The sequence below is a fragment of the Pseudopodoces humilis genome, chromosome 3 (genome assembly GCF_049639895.1).
Source record: "Pseudopodoces humilis isolate 2021_Gansu_Grassland_sample_001 chromosome 3, ASM4963989v1, whole genome shotgun sequence".
In the NCBI taxonomy this organism is placed as follows: Eukaryota; Metazoa; Chordata; class Aves; order Passeriformes; family Paridae; genus Pseudopodoces; species Pseudopodoces humilis.
Genome location: NC_142202.1, coordinates 84304129 through 84328204, shown reverse-complemented (window position 1 = coordinate 84328204; position 24076 = coordinate 84304129). Strand labels below are relative to the sequence as shown.

General features: G+C 40.5%; 1 protein-coding gene and 1 long non-coding RNA gene across 4 annotated transcripts in view; one reads left to right on the top strand and one right to left on the bottom strand.

Annotated features, from left to right (window-relative positions):
- Positions 1–555: 555 nt before the first annotated feature.
- The window catches only part of KCNQ5 (potassium voltage-gated channel subfamily Q member 5), a 282028-nt gene continuing 258507 nt past the window's right edge, over positions 556–24076 (top strand). For 2 of the 3 annotated variants that reach the window (XM_088052800.1, XM_014263536.2), the window contains exon 1: positions 559–914. In XM_088052800.1, coding sequence (XP_087908926.1) covers positions 559–914 — 356 coding nt within the window. Of the gene's footprint in view, positions 915–24076 lie in introns of all 3 variants that reach the window. The other variant, XM_088052801.1, reaches the window with a different exon arrangement.
- LOC106629161 (uncharacterized) lies at positions 9401–17705 on the bottom strand. The gene is made up of 4 exons (XR_015772252.1): positions 17555–17705; positions 15625–15719; positions 15169–15217; positions 9401–10315 (listed from the first exon to the last, which is right to left on the bottom strand). It is a non-coding gene; the product is annotated as an uncharacterized LOC106629161 (long non-coding RNA).

Below are 24076 nucleotides of genomic sequence, written 5' to 3'. Positions count from 1 at the left end.
GGCACCGCCGCTGTCTCTGCCGCTCGAGCCCCGGGACGCGAAGGCGCCCGGCGGCGCGGCCCCCGCCTGCCCCCACCGGCCCGCCTGCCTCGCCGACTTTCTCCGCCGCTCGGAGCGAGAGCAACAGCTTGCCCGGCCCGGCCGGGCCAAACGACGCGGGAGGCAGCGAGGGAGCGGGCGGCGGCGGGCACCGCCGAGCCGCGGCCTCTCCGCCGGAGCCGCGAGGAGCTGCCCTCCCTCCCTCCTCCCCGTCCCGGGCCGCGGAGCCACGCCGGGCGGCGCTGCGGGGACCGGCGGGCGGGGCCCCCCCGCCCGGGACGAGAGCGCGCCCGGGGGGGCGCCCGCTCCCTCGCCGGGGCCCCCGCGAAGCTGCCGCAGGCCGGCCCGCCGCGCCGGGCGCCCAAAGTGGCCCGCGCCCCCGCGCCCCGCGGGCGCCGCCCGGAGACCCTCGGCCCCCGCTGCCTCTTGCGGGCTGCTGCCGCGGGGTGCCTGGCCGCCGCCGCCCGCGCCCTGCTCCGCCGCGGCCCCGGCGCCCCCTCCGGCGCCCGGGGTGATGCCATGCCCCGCAACCACGGCGGCGGGGAGGAGGGCGGCTCCGCGGGGCTCTGGGTGAAGAGCGGCGCGGCAGCGGGCATGAAGGATGTGGAGTCGGGCCGGGGCAGGGCGCTGACGAGCTCGGCGGCCCGCGGCGACGGCCTGCTGCTCCTGGGCACCGGCGGCGCGGCCGCCCCCGCCGGGCTGCGGGAGGGCCGCCGCGGGAAGCACGGCGCCCGCATGAGCCGGCTGGGGAAGCCGCTGTCGTACAGCAGCGGACCGAGCTGCCGCAGGAACGCCAAGTACCGCCGCCTGCAGAACTACCTGTACAACGTGCTGGAGCGGCCCCGCGGATGGGCCTTCGTCTATCACGCCTTCGTGTGAGTACCGACCCGCTCCCCTCTCCTCCCGTCCCGTCCCGTCCTGTCTGTCCTGCCCCGACCCCTCCCGTCCATTCCAGGGCTGCAGCCCGCACCTGTCCTGAGCAAAGCCGCGCCACACGGCGCGGCGCGTACCTCCCCGCCTGCCCCTCCGGTCCCCGGGCATCACTCCGTGCCGGGACACGGGCACGACGAGAGCCCGCGAGTCGCGCCCGAAGTGCCCGGGAGGAGTCAGCGGAGGCGCGGGAGCCGCTGCCACCTGCGGCACGGCTCTCCGCGGGCGGCGGGAAACCCCGCGCAGCCCGAGGTGGGAGGTGATGGGGGAAAGCTCGGTTCACCCGGCAGAGAGAACCGGGGGGGAGCGCGGCGGGGAGCACATGGTCTCCGGTCTCCCGGGCGCCCAAGGCAGCCGGCTTGTGCGGGGGAAGACAGCGCTCCCGCTGATGCCGCACGCCGGCCTCGAGGTTAGACGTAGCCAGGGGTGCCGGCGGCTGCCGGGCCCCCCCCGCGACGGCGGGGCGCGGTGGGTACGCCGGCGATACCCGCGGCCCCTGTCCTGCCGAGCGGACACCGGTTTGAAAAGTTACCGCCGCGGAGCCGCAGCGCTCGGTTCTGCCTCCAGCGTGTTTTCCGGGCGCGCCTGGTCCCCGCCTCGCAGGGAGTGCGGGTGACAGCGCCTTCCCACGCGGGATGCTGCGCCCCAGCTGCGGCCACCTGCCGCTGGCAGGGCCGGGGGCCGCCCTAGGCAGGGTGCAGCGAGCGGCCGCCGCTCTGGCGGCTTCTCAGCCTGTGCCTGCAGCTGCTGAGCTTTTGATCTTAGCAAGTGACGGTTCCTGTCGCCCTCATCCTGAAAAAGCCCGTGACGGAAATGCATGTTCCGTCTCATCGCTCAGTGGAGAGCGGTACTGTCACCGCGCTGCCAAACTTGTGTTAACTTCAAGAGGTTTGCCCAGGACACCTGTGCGAGGGGACCCGTGGCTGCAGTCACTGCTTGCAGTATCCTTGGGGTCAGCCATGTTCCTTAGTTCATCAGCAATCCTGTTTTTATGGGTTTTGGTAATATTCGGGGGAAAGGTCTTACTCAAAATCCTTTTGGATGGCTGAGCAAAACATGCAACACAGCCTGACAAGGAGTCGTGACAATGGATCGTATTTATGGGAGAAAACGTGATCAATTACAGAGGAAGTTAAGCATTACTGTATTGGGGATATAATACAAAGTATTGTTATGTCTGACTACAGGAAATACATCATAAACGAGTAAGAATATTTATTTAACTGGTATGCTGTAAGTAACAGTATTTGTTCCATGATAGTCATGGAAATCAAGCTAGCGGCTGCAGCATCTTGGCTAAAAAAACAACTGCTCCCTGAAAGCTGTTTGACAGCATAAAGAATGCTCCTCTCCCAGCAGTGAAGGGAACCTTCAAATGTTACTTTAATAGCAGCTGTTGTAAGTAAAAAGGTTCCAGAAACATGGTAATCTGATGAATAAGATACTTTGTGGATAGATTCATTTAGTGGATGACAATTACTATAGATAGCAAGTAGTAGAAATGTGGTTAATGTCATATATTATTCAGGAAAAGGACTTTTGTCCACTTAGAGGATTTTCACATTATTTCTGCTTTACTCTGAAAATCAACTCTTACACCTAAAATTTTCTTCTTGGAGGGCATTTATTTGGTACATTTTGCTGTCTGGGTTCTTACAGGTGTTTTCCTGTGGCCTAGCTGGATGTAAAGTAGTGTTGCAAGAAACACCAAAATATGTGCTAGGAATCATTTTATTGCTATGCCCGAAGTTGCCATACGAAATCTGGAAATTATAATTTTGGACCTTTTTGCCTGAGTTCATGATAGAAATCCCTAAAATCAGAAAAGTTCAACTTGGAAATACAGCTGAAAAGTTCAAACCTTAAAAAAAAAAAAAAAAAAAAAAGGTGGTAAATTTCCAAATGGAGTGGAGTCATGACACAGCAGCGCTGTAAACAAGGAAGATTGCCAGCTGCGTTTAGATAATTGCCTGCATAGAAAGGGTGCCAGTTTTAATTTTTAATTGCAAATGGCAATTTTGGCAAATGTAATGCCAGCATCACATCTTTTATCTGAACAGTTCTGTGTGAAAGAGCTTGAAACATTACTGTAGTATAAGACACCCAGTAATAATACTACCTTAAAGTATCTGTCCCTGATACAGTGTTTAGGGTGCATTTAAACTTCCACTGGATTTCAGTTTAACAGCCATCCTTACTGCCAGTCTGCAAATTATTTTAATGTATTTGTATAATTCTGATTTAATCACAGTCAGATAATAGGATAATATTTATGGTGTTCCAGGCGGATTTTTTTCCAGCCACCTGATCAAATATAGTTGCATATTGGAAAACAGGCTTTCTTACAGAACTAAAACCAAAACATAATAAAAAAGCCACAACTATTTGAAAAAATAAATCTTGAGACAAGTAGCTTAGAGTTGCAAAGACATTACAAAGTACGTGGAGGAGATGTCTGCTTCTACCACTGCTAAGCTATTCTTGACTGCAGTGGAGCCCGTTATAGCTCTGTACTATTTCTGGTACAGGAATGGGCTATCTGGGGTGAGACCTTTTGAGTAGATCATTGGTGTCCTGAAACCTCACTCTGATATGCAGGTTGAAGTAACACAAAGGTGGTTACAGATTTTTGGTTTAAAGGCTTTGATCTAGCAGTTTAGATTTGTGTGTTTGTTTCTTAAATAAGAACTAGGCAATTGAATATTTGTTACAAATAAGAAATCATTCCTGCAGTGATATTTTCACTCCCATAGGGAAAAAGACTTTAGAGCTGAGAAGTATTCCAAGTTAGCTCTTCTTTTTTATTCTTGCCCTTTCAAATAAGATAAAAATAGGCCAGCCACCTAAGGAATGAGTGTTGTGACCTACATTCAGAAGTCAATTGGTTAATTTGTAAATACAAACCTGCCAGATTCTAGAAGACAGCTATTCTACAAACTTCTTCAACTAGGGGAGGAAGTTACTCTTGAGCCAAGGCCTTTGCTTTCAGTAAAGTTGTGCTGGGGAGGAGAGCCATAAATGACACGTTTCTTGACTCCTTTTTTGTGTACCTCAGCAGTTCATTACGTGGAAAGTCGGATTAAAATTTAAGATATTTCCTGCAAGTTTTTGAAAACCTTCTTTTCAGATACCACAGTTTTCTGTTCTTAATCATTCAGGGGTACCAAAATATGAACATTTACAAAATCAGAAAAGAACATTCACGCATTTTGTGTGTAATGAATCAGTAACTTAAACTCCTGTTAGTAAAATATTTATGCCACACCACATCACCTACACATGGAGCCATGTACACCCTTAACACATGTGCTTACATTAAAAGGCCTTGATATTGTAACTTTTCAAAAGCGTTGTCTTAGGATGTTTCAGGATTTCTTTCTGTTACTGCTGTTGCATTTTATTATGGCTTGTATAGTGTAATAAAATGTGCAGCCATTGCCTTAGAATGATCAAAGGGTAATTCCAGATTTGTTGCAAATTTAACTCTGGGTTTCATCTTCAGTTATCATAAGGACTTTGTATTATTTTTGTTCTTAATTGACATTCTGAAAATGAGATGGCATGAGATGTTCAGGAAAAAAAATACTGCTCTTTGATACTGTTTGTACTGGTAGGATATAATTAGTTGCATAAGTTTCCTGATTTAACATGTTGGATTTATTTCAGGAATAATAAAGTTTCTGTTTCTTACTGGCTTCTTTGTAATATATTCCATGCAGAAGTCTTTGACGTTTGTTGCGGGGATGTCCTTCACTTTACAAAGCTACCAGATTTTGCTCTGGAAGCTTCTCAATTCCAAAGCACACATCTGGATGTGTGCACAAGGGCAGTAGCACTTTGCATGGCCTGTAGTGATAGGTTTTCACAGACGTCCCCCATTGGCCACTGCAGGAGATAAGATACAGTGCTAGTTGGGTTGCAAGAACCTGTGTGGAATTATTCTTGCTTTTGTGGTATCAGTGGAAAAAAAACTGAAATATTATTTCTGGAAAAAATGTAATGATACCATCAAAGATTTAACTAGCTATTTTAGCCTTCCAGATCTGCCAGAAAGGATATAGCTCAGTAATGATCAGGATGGCTATTGAACAGCAGGTCTTTGCTTGTGAGCTAGCAGAGCTGCATCACATCATGCCCTTGGTACAATAACAGTGGTTCCATATTCTGATTAGAAAACCAATCATGTGCAACAGCCAAAGGACTTGCTTTTTCTCATACTATTGAAAGCAGGAAAAATTATTTTATCTCTTTCTTTTTTCCATCTTGTGGCTTCTAATGAACTAGTTCCAGGTTCTCTGTGGGTAACTCAACAGCTTTCATCTTTTCAGGTCCCATTTCTGAGTCAGGACCTGGTGCTATTAGGGTAACAATATGTTTCTATATGTTTGTAAAAACAATAATATGTTATTTACAATTAATAGATAATAGTGTTGACAACATAAATATGTAGCAAATCAAATCTTATTAGGTACTGAGGACATAAAAATTTAAAACTCTTTAACTGTAGCACACAAACTTTAGTAGGCATATTCTTTCAGGGACAGTGAATAAAAGTGGATGTTTAGATGCCCTTCAGTACAAATCTGCAGTGATTTGCTGCATTTGAAGCAGTCTGATTCTATACATGTGCATATTTCTCAGCTACACATTGTTTTGAAGGAATCTTAGGAAATTACCCAGTCAGGCTGGGAGAAACACTCTTCCCAGTCATGTGAGATGGGTTTGTCTAGATAGCTCTTAAACTGCACTGGATGAAGGTCCCACCACCCTGATGAATAGCCTGCAGGTCTGCAACACCTGCCTGTTGAAAAAAGAGGGGGTTTGATATGGGGAAGAAAGAATGGAAGAACCACCCTGAACCTCCCAAGTGGCAGTTTATGGTCATTGTCCCTTTTCATATGCTCTGTCACTGCTGAGAAGATTCTGGCTTCTTTATCATTGTGATTTACCTTCAAGTAGATGTAGGCTGCTACTGGGTCACCTGTTAGATCACCCTTCTGTCAGACCAAACATGCTTATCTTCATCAGCTGCTCCAAGACAAAAGCTCAAGGCTCCTGAGTATCTTGGTTGCTCTCCAGCATTTCCTCTGTCTTGTTCACATCCCTGTTCAGCTGGGAAGGATCACAGCTGACTGCCCTAGTGTGAGGCTGTGCTGAGGAGGAAACTTTTTCAACCTGCCAGTCCCAGTATTCCAATATAGCTGCTTTCTGCTTTCCTTATTTCTGATGAAAGTGTGCTGTTGGCTTGCTCAACCTGCTGTGTCCACAGAAATGCCCTTCTTGCTGGGCCTGCCACCCGGAACCCAGACAGTGGATTCCCAGCCTGAATGGATACATGGGATTATTCTGCACCAGGTGCAGATATCTGCTTTTCTTTTAGCTGCATTCACAGATGTTTGTGAATTTCATGTCCATTATTTTCTTGTTCTATCTCTGTCATTGTGTACTGACCAGAGAAGTGGAGATGTAACAATCTTTAAACCCACTTGTCCTCTTGCTTTGTGACTGGCAAAGAAGATTAAATGCTCAGCCATGCTTCATTCCTTCTCTTTCCTGGTGCTGTTCACACAGACAGCTGTCGGACAGCAGACCTTGCCTGGAACCCTGTCATGGACACTAAATAACACCTAGCCTCTATTTTTCACTTGTTTTTTGTTGGTTTCTTTTTTCGTTGGTTCTTTTTGAGGGAGCAGGGGGTTTGTTTATTTTTTGTTTGTTTTTGTGGAACCTTTTGTGGTTTTGTTTTTTTTTTTTTGTTGGAGAGTTATTGTCCACCTCAGGGTTTTCTGTAGATAAGTATTAGGAATGCTTACCTTTGTAAAAGACCATTTCACATTTATTTTTTGAGGCTTGATCTACTAAATTTTCTCATTTGTACTGGCTTTACTTTCTGATTCAAGAGTAGTGACCTAAACCACTACACCAGGGGAAGCAAATAATTTTCCATAAAAATAAAAATTGATCCATGGCTTTCTATGAAGAAGACTGCAAAAGGCTTTCTTTGAGAAAGAGTCACCAAGCCCTGGGTCGGGGAGGGTTCATGCATGTGAACTTTCTTCTATTTGTTGTAAGATTTTCTTAAATGAGATTAGGAATTGTGTTTAGGAAGGTTAGTATTTGAATTTCAAATAAATGTACAAGCTTTGCAAGCAGAATCTTCTTCATCCTAAAGCAAGACATGAGTTAAGAAATTTCTTCATAATTATCTTTTTGCTGTAATTTTTTCTCCTTTCACAAAACCCGTGCAATGAACATTATACGTGGGGATGAGACTCTTATCTCAGGTCAATTTTTCTTGGTGTACCAGTCTTTGGTGAGGCTTTTTTTGTCTTTTTTATTGAGTGTCATGTATGATGTGTGAACTCTTGGGAAACTTTCTGTGGTCTCATATGATGAAAGAACCTGCCCAAAATTACAGATTTATTCAGAGTTGGTATATGAATTTATAGTATGGCATTGTTCTCAAAGGAGAGGTGGTTTTAGTGAATTAAAGAATGGATTTATAAAGATTTTAATTGCCTGTGAGATAATATTTGTGTGACAGATTTTCAAAGTAGGCCCTGAACAGTATCTTAATGGTCTAGACACCTTTCTTCATGACATTTTTTAAAGTTTCTGTGTTGTTCAACTTTTTCAATCAGAAACAGGTCATGATATCTATTCAGACTTGATGCTCTTTCCATGCTCCAAGTCTGACTGTATTTTTAATAGATATTCACCCTGTTTTACTGTTTATTGTAGCTTAATTAAGTTTCCTGAATTGGGTGAAAGTACAAGTGAACTAATATTTTGCAGTAATTTCAAATAATTTTTAGCATCAAATGGAATACCAGTGATTATTCAGTTAATAATAGTGATTTCCCTATTCATGAGAATAAGCATAATTAAAATACTTAACAATACTCATAAAAATGCAGTTAAATTTTTCATAATTGTTTCAGTGGAAAGGAAAAGCACATGGTTTGTTATTTTATTAATCTTTTTATGAAGAAAATATATAGGAGGAAAACCTTTTATTCCTTGACAACAGAAACTGCTGACAGTGCAAATAAATCTCACTGTGGTAGGGTAGTTATTTCTTAGTAATTCAAAGGTAAAACTTATTTGCCAAATATTTAACATTCTTATATGGTTCATATTTTCATTAACATAAGCAGTGAAAATTAATGAAATTTGCAACTGATTTTAATTGAAGCACAATTGAGTCTTTTGCTCTCAGGTGGAAAAGATGGAGTAGAAAGCATGAATAATACTATCTAACAAAAAAATCTTTAACATGTACGCATAATAGACATAATTTACTATGTTATTCCTAATGAGGCAGATGTTCATTTCACAATAAATGTTGCTTTTTCTCATTAACACTAACACCCAAACTATTTCTCAATGCATTAACACAATACAGCATGCATTCTTTCTTTTTTAAATTAATGCTGGTGCATTAAGAGTCACTTGTAAACATGTTTTACATAAAATGTACTGAGTTTGGGGAAACCTGAAATATTTTTTCTCTTTGTTTTCTCTGCAAGATTTTTAAATTTTTTTTGTAAGTTGGTTTTACAGATTTCCTGTAAGAGAGCAGATATAGATTACTCAAGGGACTGCCATCACAGATCAGTTAAGGTAGAAAATTCTTGAACTGTACAGTTTATCAATTAATTTTAAGGAGTTGCCCTTTCATGTGCAAACCCCCTCTCCCTTTAAAGATATTAATTAAAAGTTCAAAAGCTGTCTTATATGTCAGCTGCACCTAATCAAGAAATATTTTCAATTTTCTGTTGAGCATTAGATTTATCTTCTGATAGCTATATGAGTTGCAGTGTAATTGCATTACAGGAAGCTCAGCAAAACGTTCATCATTTGGGGCACTGAAGTGTAGTCTCAGACAGTGTCTTCTGCTTGAAAGACTATGTGATTATTTCTGAATATATACAGTCTGGTCCACTCTGATTCAGAGGTGGACACAGTCCTCCAGCCAGACATATCTGAAATTTTCTGTTTGGATTTCATCCAAGAAAATCTCCAAACATAAATGTGTGTGTTTTCCTTAGCAGAGATGGACATAAGTATGTCTCTAAGCATTTTCTTGAAGAGTGAATAATTTTCAAAGGCATGAAGTACCTGCAGCTTCCTTTCATTATTCTATTGTGCATTCAATGGGTAATTCACTTTTTTCTCCCCACTTGTACAGAAAGAAGTTTAACAAATGAATCATGCTCTTAACCTGATTAGAAATAATGAAGAAAGGAAGTTCAGTACCTGCCCACGTCTTGATTTTAGCATTATATTCCTGTTTGTCTTGGATTCCTTCTTGCTTTGAGACTCCACAGTTTGACAAAGCAAACATATTAATGCCTTTTGAGGTTTCTGTAGAGTTTTTATTCTTTTATTGTAATCATACGTGATACCATATGGAAGGAACAGACTGGTGCCAAGAGTCAAATGTGACCAAGTCAAGAGAATAAAAACTTTATGCGTTGAGAAAAAAAATGCTACTGAACACATTCAGATACCTCCTATTTCACTAGTATCATAGGTTAGTACACTTGCACACACTCTTGAGGTCATTCAGTCAGAAATAGCATCTAATCTAGGGCATTAAATTTAATTGCTTTATGTGGCCTAAGCTCATCCATAACCGTGGTATCTGAGAACTACCCATTAGAAGTAAATGCACAAATCTTTCCCTTCAAAGCTTTTGTGACAGGAGTGCACTTAAAAGTTGCTGCTGGGCCTTTCTGCACATAAGACTCCTGACATACTTGAGAGGGTCTTTTGTGGGAAAACTGAGATGAAATACTGTTTTGGATGCATTTCTGTAGGTAGTGGGGATGGAGGGCCACTGATCCTTGGCAGGGAGTTTGAAAATGTAGGCCACTCTCTCTGTGAGAAAAGTGTCTGTAAGTGCATCTTTTTAATAGTGAAACTGCCCTGTCACAGGGGAGATGGCAGGTGGTACTGAAGCTGACAGTAAAGCTGGCTTGATGAGGCTGGTGTGATATCCAGTAGTGCAGTATTATAGTGATACACTACTGCCAGGCTGGTAAGCAGGTGATGTCCTCTTCCCATCAGGCAGCCCAATATTGGAGAAAAGGAATTGCCATGTTTCCAAAAAAATCACACAGTGAATTCATCACCTTGAAAAACTCTTTTACATCCAAGAAAAGTATGCTGACTGGGGTCAGAAGTCTCTAAATTCATTGGGAGGAGAGAAGTCTCTTTTTCTGTTTACATCTCTCTGCAGTTGATATTTATCTGTCGAGTCAGGTTTATTCACAGGTACCAGAAGAATCACTGCCACAGGAAGGAGCAGAGTCTTGCTCTTTGCAGCTCTGTGCAGAAGGATCTGTATAGATGGCAGGAAATGTAAAGCTGTGTGTGAACGAGCTGCTTACAGGTATCTGTGCAACAGGGAGGGAGGGAGGGAGAGAGGAAGACCCTATGCTGGCAATGGGAGGGTTTTTCTTAGACCTGTACCTCAGACTCTTCTGAATGTAGTTCTGAGAATTTAGAAGCATCAAATCACAGAATCATTTAGGTGGGGAAAGCGTTTAAGATCATAGAGTCCAACTGTAAATCTAACACTGCCAAATCCACCACAAAGCCATGTCCCTGCATTCTGTATCTACCACAGGTCTTTTCAATGCCTCTAGTGATGGGGAGTGAATAACTTTCCTGAGTGGCCTGTTCCAGTGCTTGGCAATCCTTTCTTTCTGTGAATTTTTTTTTTCCTAATATCCAATCTAAACCTCCCCTGGAACACCTTGAGGCCACCCCCTCTTGTCCTATTGCTTGCTACTTGGAAGAGGAGACCAACCCCATCCTCACTTCAACATGCCTTTCTTGTGCCTTTGGCCACATTTCATTTTTTCACTAGAAAGGTTAATAAAATGTTGCTTCTTCTAGGAGGTTCCATTACGCTTCAGGTGCAGCTATGGTTAGTTACAGGAAGTGTGCATGCCCTCAAGTGACTTGTTCAGCTTCTAGTTGATGAATCTCTACATGTTTTTCTCTTTGATATGTCCCAACCACATCTGCAGACTGAAGATAAAGCAGAATTTAGAATAAAAGACGAAGAGCTTTGCTAATGTCTGGGGGTGTTGTAAATTTTTATATGATTCAATTTGCTCAAGCAGACATTTTTCTTTCCCCTTAAGCTTGGAAAATAGAGATTTCATTTAGTGGTTGGAGATACTGTCTGGAAGGGAGCTATCCTTCCTGAAAGGTCACACTGATTGCTGACTAAACTCATGATTTACCTTTGCAAATAGTTTGTTTGCCAGGTGGAGTATTGGAGTTGAGAGGTTATTGTTGGCTATAATGAGGAGATGATAGTCCTGAATTAGAAACACTCTTTGGAAGGAATTTTGACTTTCATCCTGAAAATTCTTGTAGACATACTTTTTAGTGGTGCTATTAATAGATGTAGGTATTTACAGAGTAATTACTAGAAACCATCAAACTGAACATTGATAAAAGCTCTATCTTTACTTCAGGAATGATGGCAAAAACCCGTCTGAATTAGAGAGATTTTATAAAGCTTCTTAAGTTGTATTGAGAAATTGTTCTATGGAGAGAGGAAGGCCTAATCTTCAGTGCTCCCACATTATGGATGGGCACTCTGCACGAGATTTTGCTGTTTGGAGATATTAGATGGGGAGAGTTATGGTGAGAGAATCTGTGGTGTTGCAGAGGCAGAAGAATTTATCTAGGTGTGAACACAGTCACGGAGGGAAAGGAGAATTTATGACTGTCTACTTGACTGTAACAGTACTTGACTGATACTATATATTACTTTCAGGTTGGAAATGTGTTTGTCTTCTATTAATAATATGTTTTAAATATTTTTCCCCCCTTTCACCTGTTTTCTGTAGAGAGAAAGCTGAAGCAATTGTATGACTCAGTTTACTGGATTTATATGTAAATAAAACATGGTATTGACCTTTACATTTTTCTTCCATTGAGGTCTTCACCCTGTGTGCAGATCTGTGGAAGTATCACAACATGAAAGTTCTGTTCACTACCTGATTATATTCCTGACTGCTTTTCCTTTGGTAAATATTCATGTAAATCTTGCTGAAGCTGAGCCTCAGCTAGTTTATTCCTCTTTGGGCCCACTCTTAGCTGGAGCTCAGGTCGCTTTTTAGCTGCTCTTACAGGTCATTTCATGGGAAGGGCTGCAGCTGGACAGCGAGATGCAGTCTAATCTCTGACCTCCAGCATGGCTGCATCTACACTTGGAGGAAAACCTGGGGAGGTGCCTCTGAAACACCCTCTGGAATTCAGAAATTCGGTGAGAAATGCGGTCCTCAGGGACTTTTTCTTCAGAAAGGGATTCAGTCAGTCTTACTCTTGTCCAGGGAGTTTTCCTTGAAACCATAACTGAGTTAATAATACACATAAAATATAAAAGACATCTAAAAGTATATTAATATTAGATCAAATGTTGTTATTGCTGCTGTTCATGAATGGGAAAGCTGGAGCCAAAGTAACTGTTCTAAACTGAGCACAATACCACACCAGTAAGTCTCAGAAGAAAAGTATTTACTTGGAAAAATCCTTCATATGATTTTGCTCTCCAGGATTTTTCATACGCCCATATCTGTAAATTATCTCACCACAATAAAAGGTCATGGCATTTTTTTGGCTTGCCTTTATCACCAGCTTTAGAAGTTAAATAATATAATGGATAATGACTGAAAACTTGGATATATTACAATATGACTGAAAACTTGGATATATTACAATAAAACGGTGACATTTCAGACATGATCTCCACCTGGAAGATAAAATTTACTACCAGAGTGCTCATTTATTTAAGAAATATGATTTTACAAAATTTTGACTGTATTTTTCAGGCTTATTAATCCATGACAAAATTGTATTCTTCTCTGTCTTAAGTATAAAGTCTCTATGAAGTAAGACATAAATGAAAATAATCCTGGCAGAAAATGTGAACAGTTGTAAAGCAATTTGCAGAAGAGTCAGCGAAGAGATCTGAAGTGTATTTTGGTTTTGGAAATGGGATCAGTATATTAGAGAGGCCTATTCATCTCTCAGTGTATATTTAGCATCCTGCAGTGAAGCAGTGACTGCCTCCATCACAGTCCAGCGTGTATCACAGAGTCATGTCTTGCAGGCCCACAGGGTTCTGCTGTAGTCAGTGTTTTGTGATGGCTCAGTGATAAAGTTCTGTCTTTCGGCCTTGTCTTTAAACGTGAGGCATACTGTAATGGATATGTGACCTTGGCAGGTTATCCTGTTCCAAGTATGGATCTGTGGATTAATTTCAAACTGAGGGCTGCCTTCCCTACCTCTAGAGGGTGTGCAGGTGGTGGCAACAAATCACTACACATACAGTTCATACTGTTTTCTGGCAGGAGAATAGAATTGTTGTCTTGCAGTTTAGCCCTGGGAATTGCTGGTTACATGTTCTAAAAAAATCATTAGTATGTTAATTAGAACATTAGAACTAGAAGAATTCTAATTCTAATCTAAGAGGACTAGAAACAGTAATTAATGAAGAACACTGGAAAATTGTTAGGACACCTTGTGAAAATGATGGCACATAGTGGTACAGTTCTGGAGGATTACCAATCTGCAAATTTCTTTCATGTAACAAATGCAGACTATATGAGTTCATGATTAAATAATCCTAGAATTTAAATAATCGTGCATTTTTCTAAATCACTGCAGACAACTGTTGTCACTGTCTTTTATGCAGGGTGATAGCCCAGACATCATTGTTGAGGTGGACCTTTATAATTCCTAACACGATCTTTGTTGAGCTAATATCTCAAAAGTATGACCTATTTGTCACCACAGTTCAAATTATTGTGCAAACTCTTATTATTTCGGTTCTTGCAAGCTCATTCTGTCTGGACTCAGCAGTATGCTCTGTGTGCTCATCCTTGTGGCTGTACAACCCTTGCTCCTCTTACTGCTCCCTCCTTGCCTGGGGAGAGAGTTAATCTCTTCACTTTCAATGGCTGTAGAAAGTATCTGGCTAGTTAATTTCTACAATTACATTTATAAGTGAGTAACAAAACCAGAAAGTCAGCTTTGCATGATTCATGAGGTGGAAGGAAACAACAAATGGAACTGTTCCTTTTTGCTGGGTCTGACACCCTCAGCAGCATGTGATAGAAATGCTTTTCGTATACCAATAAACTACCAGACAGTAGTGACAGTAGACTAGCATGAGTGCACTTCTAACTTACTGCAGCTAAACCCAGCTTCAGTAAAACTGTAACTAAACCTATGATGTGTTTTTTTCCCGTTAATTTTTGAAAGTGACACTTACTTTGTCAGATGCTGAACTGTTGTTGCATGAGCTTGTAATTTCAGTGTTTACCAATTTTATGAAAATTAATTATCACATGGTTTATGAAAGTCTCCTTCCTGTATTATTTGTCTTTGTCTGAAGGTACTGAGTTAGAGAAATGGATGACTGGTGGAAGAACAAGCAGAATGGCAGCACAGCTTCTCAGCACGTGGCAGGGGAACTAGGATGCAGATGAATTAATAGTGTTAAATATACACCTAGTTTTACAATTTTCCCTGAGGTTGGGAGCTAAAAAACTGCTGAGTTTAGTTGCTGGTAGAGACTGCTAATAATATGGGGAAAACAGTCAATGGGATACCATGGAAGAACATATTGAAATCATTCCCATGGGTTCTTATAGACAAGTTGCTGTCAAAATCCTAGGGCTTGACAGTCTTTGAGAAGGGTACACATGAATTGGAGCAGTTAGTTCATTTTCAGGTATGTTTTTAGGCAGCTGCTTCTGCCAACTCACTTCTACATATGTATACTTCTGCAGCCTTTATGTATGGAATGAGGATGGACTTAATGCTCTTGAGATAGTTTAATTAATTTCAAGTGATATTGCTGTGATACCATCGCTGTGTCTTCTGGGACATTCTACAAAACCTCTAAAACTGTGTACAAATTATGTGCAAATTCTTCAAAAACAGGAGTGGAAAAGAATATTTTTGCTTGTGACCTTGGATGAAACAGCAATCCAGATCTTTGCAACTAAGTGTCTTAAATATTTTTCCCCTCTTACAAACTCTGGATGACAGGTGTTAAAAATTGATATATATCAGGGTAAGTAGGTGTCTAGGTAGGCTGAGTCCACTGTGCTTGCTCTTTCAGTTCTGCATTGAATCATTTAATACATGTCTATTAAAACAAACCTTTGTCTTCCCCAAAGACATGGGAAATAAGACTGCCAGCTCTTGTATCCTGAGGGGAAAAAAGAACCAAAATCACAAAAAACCCAACCAACCAACCAAAAAAAAACCCACCAAAATAACCCCACAAAACCAAAAAAACCCACAAAACAACAACAACAACAACAACAACAAAACATCCAAAAAAAACTCCCAGCAAAACTGACTGGATTTTTTTTTTTCATATGGAGAATCATATCAAGCTTTTGACTCCCAAGAGTTTCTAAATTCTTTTTCCAATGGAAAGGCGGAAAAAAGATTATTTTTCTTCTTTGAGTATATAGGTGTTTTCTAATATACCACTCATAATTAAGACATAAGACTTCAATTTGAGTGGCTTTTTAACTACTCTGCTAGTCAATTTTTTCTTCTTTTGCTTGTGCCCAGTTGATTTCCTAAGGAGCTATGATCTTTTCTTACCTCTGTGCTCTCTGATTAACTCAAGTTTTCCCTCAGAGGACGAGGGAACTGGAACCTACAGTGGTCACCCTTGTAACAGGATCCCGTGGACGTTGCTGACGGTGAAAAGAGCACAGCTTTTAGCACCATGGTTTATTTCCTTTGAAATTTCAGCACCATCCTGACATTTACCTAGCACTCTTTTGGCTTTCAGAAAACTCTTTGATGCATTCAAGCATGTAGTTATTTATAAATATATATATGTATATATAAAAGCGCTGACGTACAGTGCTGTCTCCATTAATGAAAGCAGAGAGCATGATTTATATTTTGTTGAGTCAAACACTAGTACTTTTGGATAAAGAAGTCTTTAGCAGGTACAAACAGCAGGCCAAATCCTAAAGCTGTTTACTAGCCGTTAATTCCAGGCTCAATCCAGAAGCTCTTACTCAAGCAAAATGCCTGTAGAGTAATAGGATGCTTTATCTTCTTATTCTTGAATTTTTAAGAGTGCTGTGTAATTTTTTTTTTTTAAATTGTGTGGATTTGGATCAACCCCACGTCACCTCATCTTGTGCAGCCTCAGGAGTGGCTGCTTGTGCAATGGTGTATTATAGAGTAAATCACCTGCAGCTGCAATGTATCACAGTATGCTGCAGACAGTGCTTTTACATTTTTGCTTTAATCATTTGCAATGAGTAACAGAGTGGCAAAATACTTTGTCTTGAAAAGTAGCCATTGAAATACTGCTGTAAAAGTCACCATAGAGTTTGGAAAATTATATGGTACAAAAGAACCTATTTTGCTACACACAGTTTTATTCATTTCTGAAAATGATTGTTCTTTTGCAGGCATGGAAATCTGGATATGTTTCTAATGTAAAAAGAATAGGAAATACTTCAGTTGTTCAGATAGCTCTTAAATGTATTTTAGTTTGATAGCTGATTGTATATTATGTTTGCAGCCTTTGTACAAAGCAGTGTTTAATAGCAGAGTTTGCTCCATAATGAACATAGATGAAGACTGTTCTTTATACTATCAATGTAAAAACCCACATGTATAATGCTATTGATGTTCAGTTGTCCCATTGCTTGGAATTTATTGCCACACTGCTTGGCACACAGCTGGCAAATAAGAGAACTCCTTACAACTCCAACTTCAGACTTGTCACTTCCCATTTAGAAAATGACCTTACAACTTAGCCAAATGACTGGACTGCTATGGAGCAGCAGCTGTTAGTGGAAAGTTCTCAAAATTGGCATGGATCACATACTGGTCTCTCCTTTAATTGCTGATATCGTCGCCTGTGTATGTAGTTATCAATGTCTGTAATTGCTTTATAGTTCTCAGACAATTCTCTAATGGTTAGGATTGATTTTTAGCTTTTAAATTGAAAATATCTGAGGATTAATCTACTGGTTCGTATTGTGTATTTTCTAGCGACTTTATGTAAATTGCTAATTATTAATAACACCCTTGAGGCATGAAAATAAATTCTGTAACATTCTCGTGATGAGATATATTTTCTTTTGAAATCTCTGGGACCATATTTGGCCCAGTTGATTAATATAATTTGCCTGCATAGTATTGTGAAAGAGAAAAATAAAGAGTAAAATAAAACAGCTCAGCTGCACATTTCAAGATGTTTCTGATGGAACAGTCCCAGACAAGCATGAGGTTTTTGTAATCATCTCTTTGGTCCCACCTGCCCTGGACCACTGCAAAATACAGTGCCTGATCTCATAATTTTACCTTAAGGTAAAATGACAAATTCTCAACATGAGCTGCTACTTAAGTCTGGTTTTGTACCTGTTCTATAATTAAATCTGTCTTGAAGATTGTCTACAGAGAGGTATGATCATCAAATGAAAAACCCTGCAATTTATAAAGGTTTAAAAAGGTGAGAGTTAACAGCTGATAATTAAAGGTATCATTGCTTTAGTGCACTTACCCTCATTTGATGTTCAGTCCTGATCTGTAACATTCAGTGCTGTTGTGTTGTCAGTGTTGGTCGTGTGACTCAAGTTGTGTAAAGCCACAGTTGTGAAGATACTCTCAATGGTACTGGGTACAAATATACTTAGAACCCATTTCCTGTTGTGGAGTTCTTCCTTGCAGTGTGCTGTATGCTAATACATTACAACTTGCAACTTGCAGTGTTTTATTGCTTAATTTAAGCATAGTTTGCATTTCTTATGGTTTGATTGGTTGGCAAGGCATGCAGAAATTCTGAGTCAGATGCACCTATTTCTGGATGTCCAATATAATTAGGTGCAGCCCTGAAGCAACATGTTTTGTGCAACTTTCCAGGCACACAAAATGCAGAAATACAAGGGAGGATTTAAAAGTTGTTTGGAAAAAAAAAAAATTAGTGCCATTTAACTTTGACTTATGATTGTATTTGTTCTGATAAGCTTCATAATTATAAGATTATGCTGCTTTTTTTTCTTCCTGTTTTCTTTTTGTATTCTTTTTTTTTTCTTTCTTTTTTTTTTTGTTTTAGTAATTATAACTTTGACACATATGAAATATGCCAGATGGAAATTCCTGGTAATGTCAGTGTCCTGTATAACTTTGGAGTAGTTACGTAGAACTGGTGTGGTCATTAAATTCCACAAATTGCTGTTTTCTGTAACCTTGTCCTAGGGGCATTGCTCTTGAAAGTGAGTTTTGTTTCTGTAGCTTAGGTAGTCTGGTTTGCATGACCAGCCTGCTAAAAAGTGTGTTGATTACTGCAGTTGGGTGCATGGTGCTGACTGAAACCGGCAGCTTCTTCTAGGCATTATTCACTGCTGCTAATTTTTGTCTCCAAAAAATTGGGTTTGAATTTGTCACCAGGAGAGGAAAGCAGTTTGACTGTAATAGTCTTACTAAAATGGAAAAGTATCCAAAAAAAAAAACGTTTCTGTACTTTTGAAGACTAAAGTTGTATTGAACAGATAATTTTTAACTGCATCAAAAACAATTAAGTGCTTAATTGCTTGTTTGTAAATAACAGAGCAAAATCCATATGGGTAGTAATTTAGGGAGAAATTAAGTGCCACAGAGTATAGTATTGGTTTTCCTGAAATACAAGAAATCTATCAATTCCCAGAGCACAGAATCACATTCATCCATTTATTGAAAATATTTCCTCTTAAGAGAGGTGTGTAGAATTTAAAGGTCTAAGGGAAAAAAAGTGCATTTATTATGCACTTTTTAAATGCATAGTAAATTAATAATATTTTATTATTATTTTTTATTATTTTATTATTATAAATCTTAATAAATAAAGATTTAAAAATATAAAAACATTTAGTCGTCTTTAGATTTGTTTCTTGAGGTCTGCCCCAGTTTTCTTGGCTTCATTTTGAGAAGTGTTGTCCCACATCTGCTACCCTTGGCTGAGTGCAGGCGTGGTTTTCTCTGGGTGGCACCAGTAAATGTCTGTTAGGGTGTGGCTGTGTGTGAATCCAGGCTTGCTTTTTTTCATGCTCATAAGCTTCTGGCCTGCTGATGTTATGGTAATCACTTCAAAATCCAGGTAGGCACTCTAGTCTGTAGTGATGTGAATGCATAGGTTTGGGTCACTATGTTTTCACAGTTATGGTTAGTCAGGCCTTTTACCTGTTGTTCGTCTTCATTTCTGTATTTTTTTTTTTTTTAATAGAGGGTCTTTTGAGTCTTGTTTATTTCCCCTACTAAAAATCCTTGGCATGTGATTTCTTTCTTTTGTAAAGCCTTACATTAAAAGTAAAAAGACTCCGTTTAATATATGCATATTGCAAAATTGTGTTAAATACTTGATTAGATTATTCACTTTCTTTTATTTAAAATACATTTTATAATCCAATTAGGTAGATAATAACAATAAACGAATTCCCTAAAATTCCAGTAAATAACATAGATGACATCTTAAATTTTCAGTAGATGAAAAATGAAGTGACATTGGAGACTCAGAAAAATAAAGCCAAAACTGAAATTTGGGGAAATTTCTGGGGCATTTTTTAATTAATTTTTAAAAATTTGTGAGATAATTTTTAGAAAAATATCATTCTAAACCCCTTGCACTGTAGTTTTTAAAAATGAGTAATGATGTGAATGAACATTTATCCCTTGCTCTGTAGCTTTCAAAACTTTGACATTTCTCCCATGCTTTAAGCTTTCCCTTCCTTTCTGCGATGTTTTCCTTCTGACCCAGCAGCCATACACTGGATAGGTGCACCAGTGCAATGTGAGCATGTTTAGCTGTTATTTAATGTATATGCTGGGCTATTCCTCATGCTAAATGCATACAGAGGCACCATCAAGTGAATGAGTTCCAATAAATTGCAGACCCGCCTTTAGGTGGACTGTAGAGCTTTTGTACATAAGTATATGTGTATCTGTGTATAAACATCTTGTTAAAGTAGCAGCTTCTGCTCTTGAGGTGAAATGATGGGGGCTTTCCTGTTTCCACATCACTTTGGACTGGTTGCACCTATTCTGTCTTGTACTTGGCATCTTGTACTCTTCTGAGCATCAGATGATAGTCCTTACACATATTCTTAGGGGCTTTTGTCCAAACTATCCAAAAGAATGAGAAAACTGTGTTGCAGCCCATCAGAACGGTGATTTTTTTATAGCACTAAACTTAAATCACATGTTTTATAACCTACTGTCAAGTAGCAAGCAAACCAGTTCTATTCAGGCCACTTCATCTGGTGTCCTTTTCCCCAGAAATGTGGGGTTGTGGGAGCAAACTGTTCCTGAAGACAAGGAGCAAACCAGAGCTGGAGGTTGAACAGCTGAAGTGTCCGAGAGTGTGGCACCCATGACCTCTTCCTGGCCACCTTGCTGTTAGCAGCGTAGGCATACCCAAAACTCCACAGACCATGGTGTAGAAGGGGTGATTGGCAGTCAGAGCTGGTAGAGAATATTCTTTGCCTTGTGAAAATGTGGCATTTAAAAAATTCCATCCCAAATTTCAGAAAAGACTTAGTGTTCCCTCTTTTCTAAATCAAATGTAAAAATATCTCTTAGACAAATACCGTGCTGCTTTTTTTTTTCAAATATACTTAGTTTAACTTCACTAAGAAGATGTTCTCACCTGAAATCAAAGGCTTTTCAGACTTCTCAGTATTCCTATGAAGCAGAAATAAAATCAATCACTTCTTTTGATGAAAGTTTGGATACTTGTGGTTTTTTTCAGGAGAAATATTTGCTAAAAATTCCCAACCAGGCATTCTCTCTCTTCCCCCCTTTTCTCTGCAGATGACCAAAATGTGGAAAAGAGATGAGGCTCCTACTAGAGATTTCATGTCGCATTTTTCATGAGGAATTCACAGAGGGGAGGCTGATGCTCTTGAGATGAGCTTCTTCCCTCTGCTTGGTGCTCTAAGCAGCACAATTCATTATTACAAGTACAAAACAGAGTTGGGAAGCCGAAGGAAAGAGTGGAGAGACAGGGTGTAAGTACTGCTGAATACTGGTTAAATGTATTAGAGGCTGTAAATAGAGTTTGGCAAGCTGATCTCCAGCTTTAACTTTTGAATCACTCACTTCTACCCTTCTAGAAAAGACAAATTATTGTGAAAAAATTGGTGCCTCTTTCTGGGCTGGCTTCTGAAACTTGGTAAGCAAGGGTGCCCTGCCTTAAAACTGTTAGAGGTTGTATGTGTAAATGTGTTTTTCACTCTTTCTTTCTCAGACTCTCTGTCTTTGGTAATACTTTCAGTTTGAATCTTGGTGTTTTCCAGGGCTTCTGCTATAGGGGAACTGAGGACCATGGAGCAGTGCCCTGTTGCAGAGCTAGTAACCACAGCCTGCAGGCTGCAGCACAAAACTGGGCTAGCACAGCACACACACTGAAGAGACTCACTTCATTCTGTGCAGTTGTTAAGGGCCCAGGTCTTATCCCTCAGTACTGCAAACATGGCTCTGTACCGTGGAATGATTAAAAAACTTTACTGAATCAGCTGCAGTGTCATTGTGCTAGCTGCTCCAGGCTTCTCATTTTGTCCCACTAGAGATGCAGGCATTTCAGAAGAATCCAACTAAAAGGAGATGTTTGTCCTTGGTGTAGAATCACAGCTTCTTGGAATAGTTGGAATTGGAAGGAGCCTTTAAAGATCATCTAATCCAGTGCCCCTGCAATAAGCAGGGACATCTTCACCTAGATCAGGTTCTCAGAGATCCTGGCTTTGAATGTTCCCAGGGATGGGACATCTAGCACCTCTTTGGTCAAACCTTGTATTTTTTTCTTCCTTTTACCTGAAGTGTTGTATATGTAAGTAATATTTTTGGTGTGTATTTTATCCCCCAGCACACATTAAAGAAAGGTGACTGACTTCATATGTATTTCTACATCTTTACTTAAGATTTTTCTACCTTGATAGTTTTTTTTTTCAAAGACCTCTAATCCAAGTGAGCATTTCAGGTATCAACTGCAGCATTTGTGGACTTTATATGAAGGTACAAAATGTTTGGATTGATAAATAATGTGTGTAGTATTATTTTTATGTTAGTATTATACTATACTAATAATAATAATAACACTTTTGTGTTAGTATTTTGTGTTAGTATAAAAAACAATTTTTTACTTCTATCTGTGCCTGAAATACTTTTAAGATAAAGAAATCCTTCTACTATGCCACTAATCAGAGGATAATTCAAAGCATAGTTTCTGCAAGTTAGAAATATTCCTCAGGTTGTTTAACATTTCACAACTCCTGGTTGAGAGAATGCAAATGAAGCAAGCCAGTAAGTGAATACAAATTGATGTTACACACTGGTGTTTCTTCTAAATTTGGCTTGAGGCATAAAATAAGAGCTTGAGAAGCCAGTACAACAACCACTAGCTTTTATGATTCATTTACAGTAGTCACAGTGTTAAGCACAAATGAGTTTGTTGAAGCTATGCTCTCGATAGAAAAAAAAAATATTCATAGAGAAAATATGCTCCTAAATGTGACGATGTTTTCCTGTCAGGTGCTGCTGTTACAGTATCGAGGATTTCTTAGATCAGGAAGATAACCTAAAAACTGTAGCATTTTTTTAGGTGCTATGAAATACCAATCAAATGCCATTCAGCATTGAGTTCTGGGAAATCTGTGTGTGTGTGTGTGTTTGGCTGTTTCTGTTTTTCCTAACCTTACTGCTCTCAGTTCATAGTTGTTTCTATAGGGAAACCATGAGGAAGTGCAGCAGGAACCTGTTGATCATCCTGCAGCTCTATTTGCTAGGAACACAGATGGGTGATGACTCTGTACCACTTTGCTTCACACTCCTGCCCGCCAATCTGTCCTGCTGTCTGTCTGCCTCCTCAGGTCTTTCAGGTGCTTTCAGTTTGCCATTTGCCATCTGTGTTTCCTTAGTGGACCTCTCTGGAGGCAAGCTGAAGGGAACCTCACTAAGCAGAAACAAGAAACATCCATGAATTTGGTAGCTGGAGCTTAGGACATCCTACCACATTCCCATGGACTTTTTAAAAAATACATAATTTAGAAAATATTCTGCAGTTAATATTTCTCCTGATTAAATTAAGAATTTAAAAATAAATGTTTGGTTGTTGTTTTTTTTTATTTCTGTGGGAATTTTTATGCCCACCTCAGGTCTTAAATATCTTGTAGTTTAAATAAGTATCTAAATGGTTTTTTTTAAAATAAAAAATATGTAACCTGTTGGAAACCAATCGACTCAGACCATTTCCATGGTTTCTCTGTTTGGTCTGTGAAGAATGTTTGCTGTGGAGTTGCTGGGATCTCCTTGATAACCTACTATCCAAAATTTTGGAGTAAGAAAAACAGGTAGGTGATACCCTGCAATATGACTATTCATTTTTTCTTCCTGGAACTTCCTGATGATCCAAACTCTCTACTCTGATGTTGGGGAGCTGGGGAACAATGACAGTTCAAGGTCTCACATTTTTTAAAGATGAGGTTAGAAGCTAGTGCTGGGTATCACCATTTATGGCTCTGGGATAGCACGTGCGCTGCACTGGTTATTTCATGTAACAAGCAAGGCACAAATAATACCTTGAAATATAGTGTAAGAGAATTGTTAAGGCCACTGAAGCTCCTGGAAGTGCCAGGCAAATGCAGAGCAAACCCTCTTGTGGGCTTGTCTGGACGCAGGCATGGTGGGGAACCTGCTCTTTGGCAAACAGCTATTTCTGCTGTGACCTCTGTGTTAAATGAAAAGGAGTTATTTCCTCACATTTTGCAAAGGTATTTGGCAGCCACAACCTTACTTCATGTTTGTTGACTGGTTCCAAGACAATATTGCTTGCTCTTTTCTCCAAGTCTGATTCTTTGCATATAAAATTTGCAGTTAATGCAAAAGATGCTGGATGAGTGGAAAACTGCAGAGCCACAGAGGATGCTGAGATGGAGGGGACCCACAAGAATCATCAAACTCCTGGCCCTGTACAGGACACCCCCAAGAGTCACACCATGTGCCTGAGAGCATTATCCAAATGCTTCTTGAACTGTGTCAGGCTGGTGCTGTGATGCAT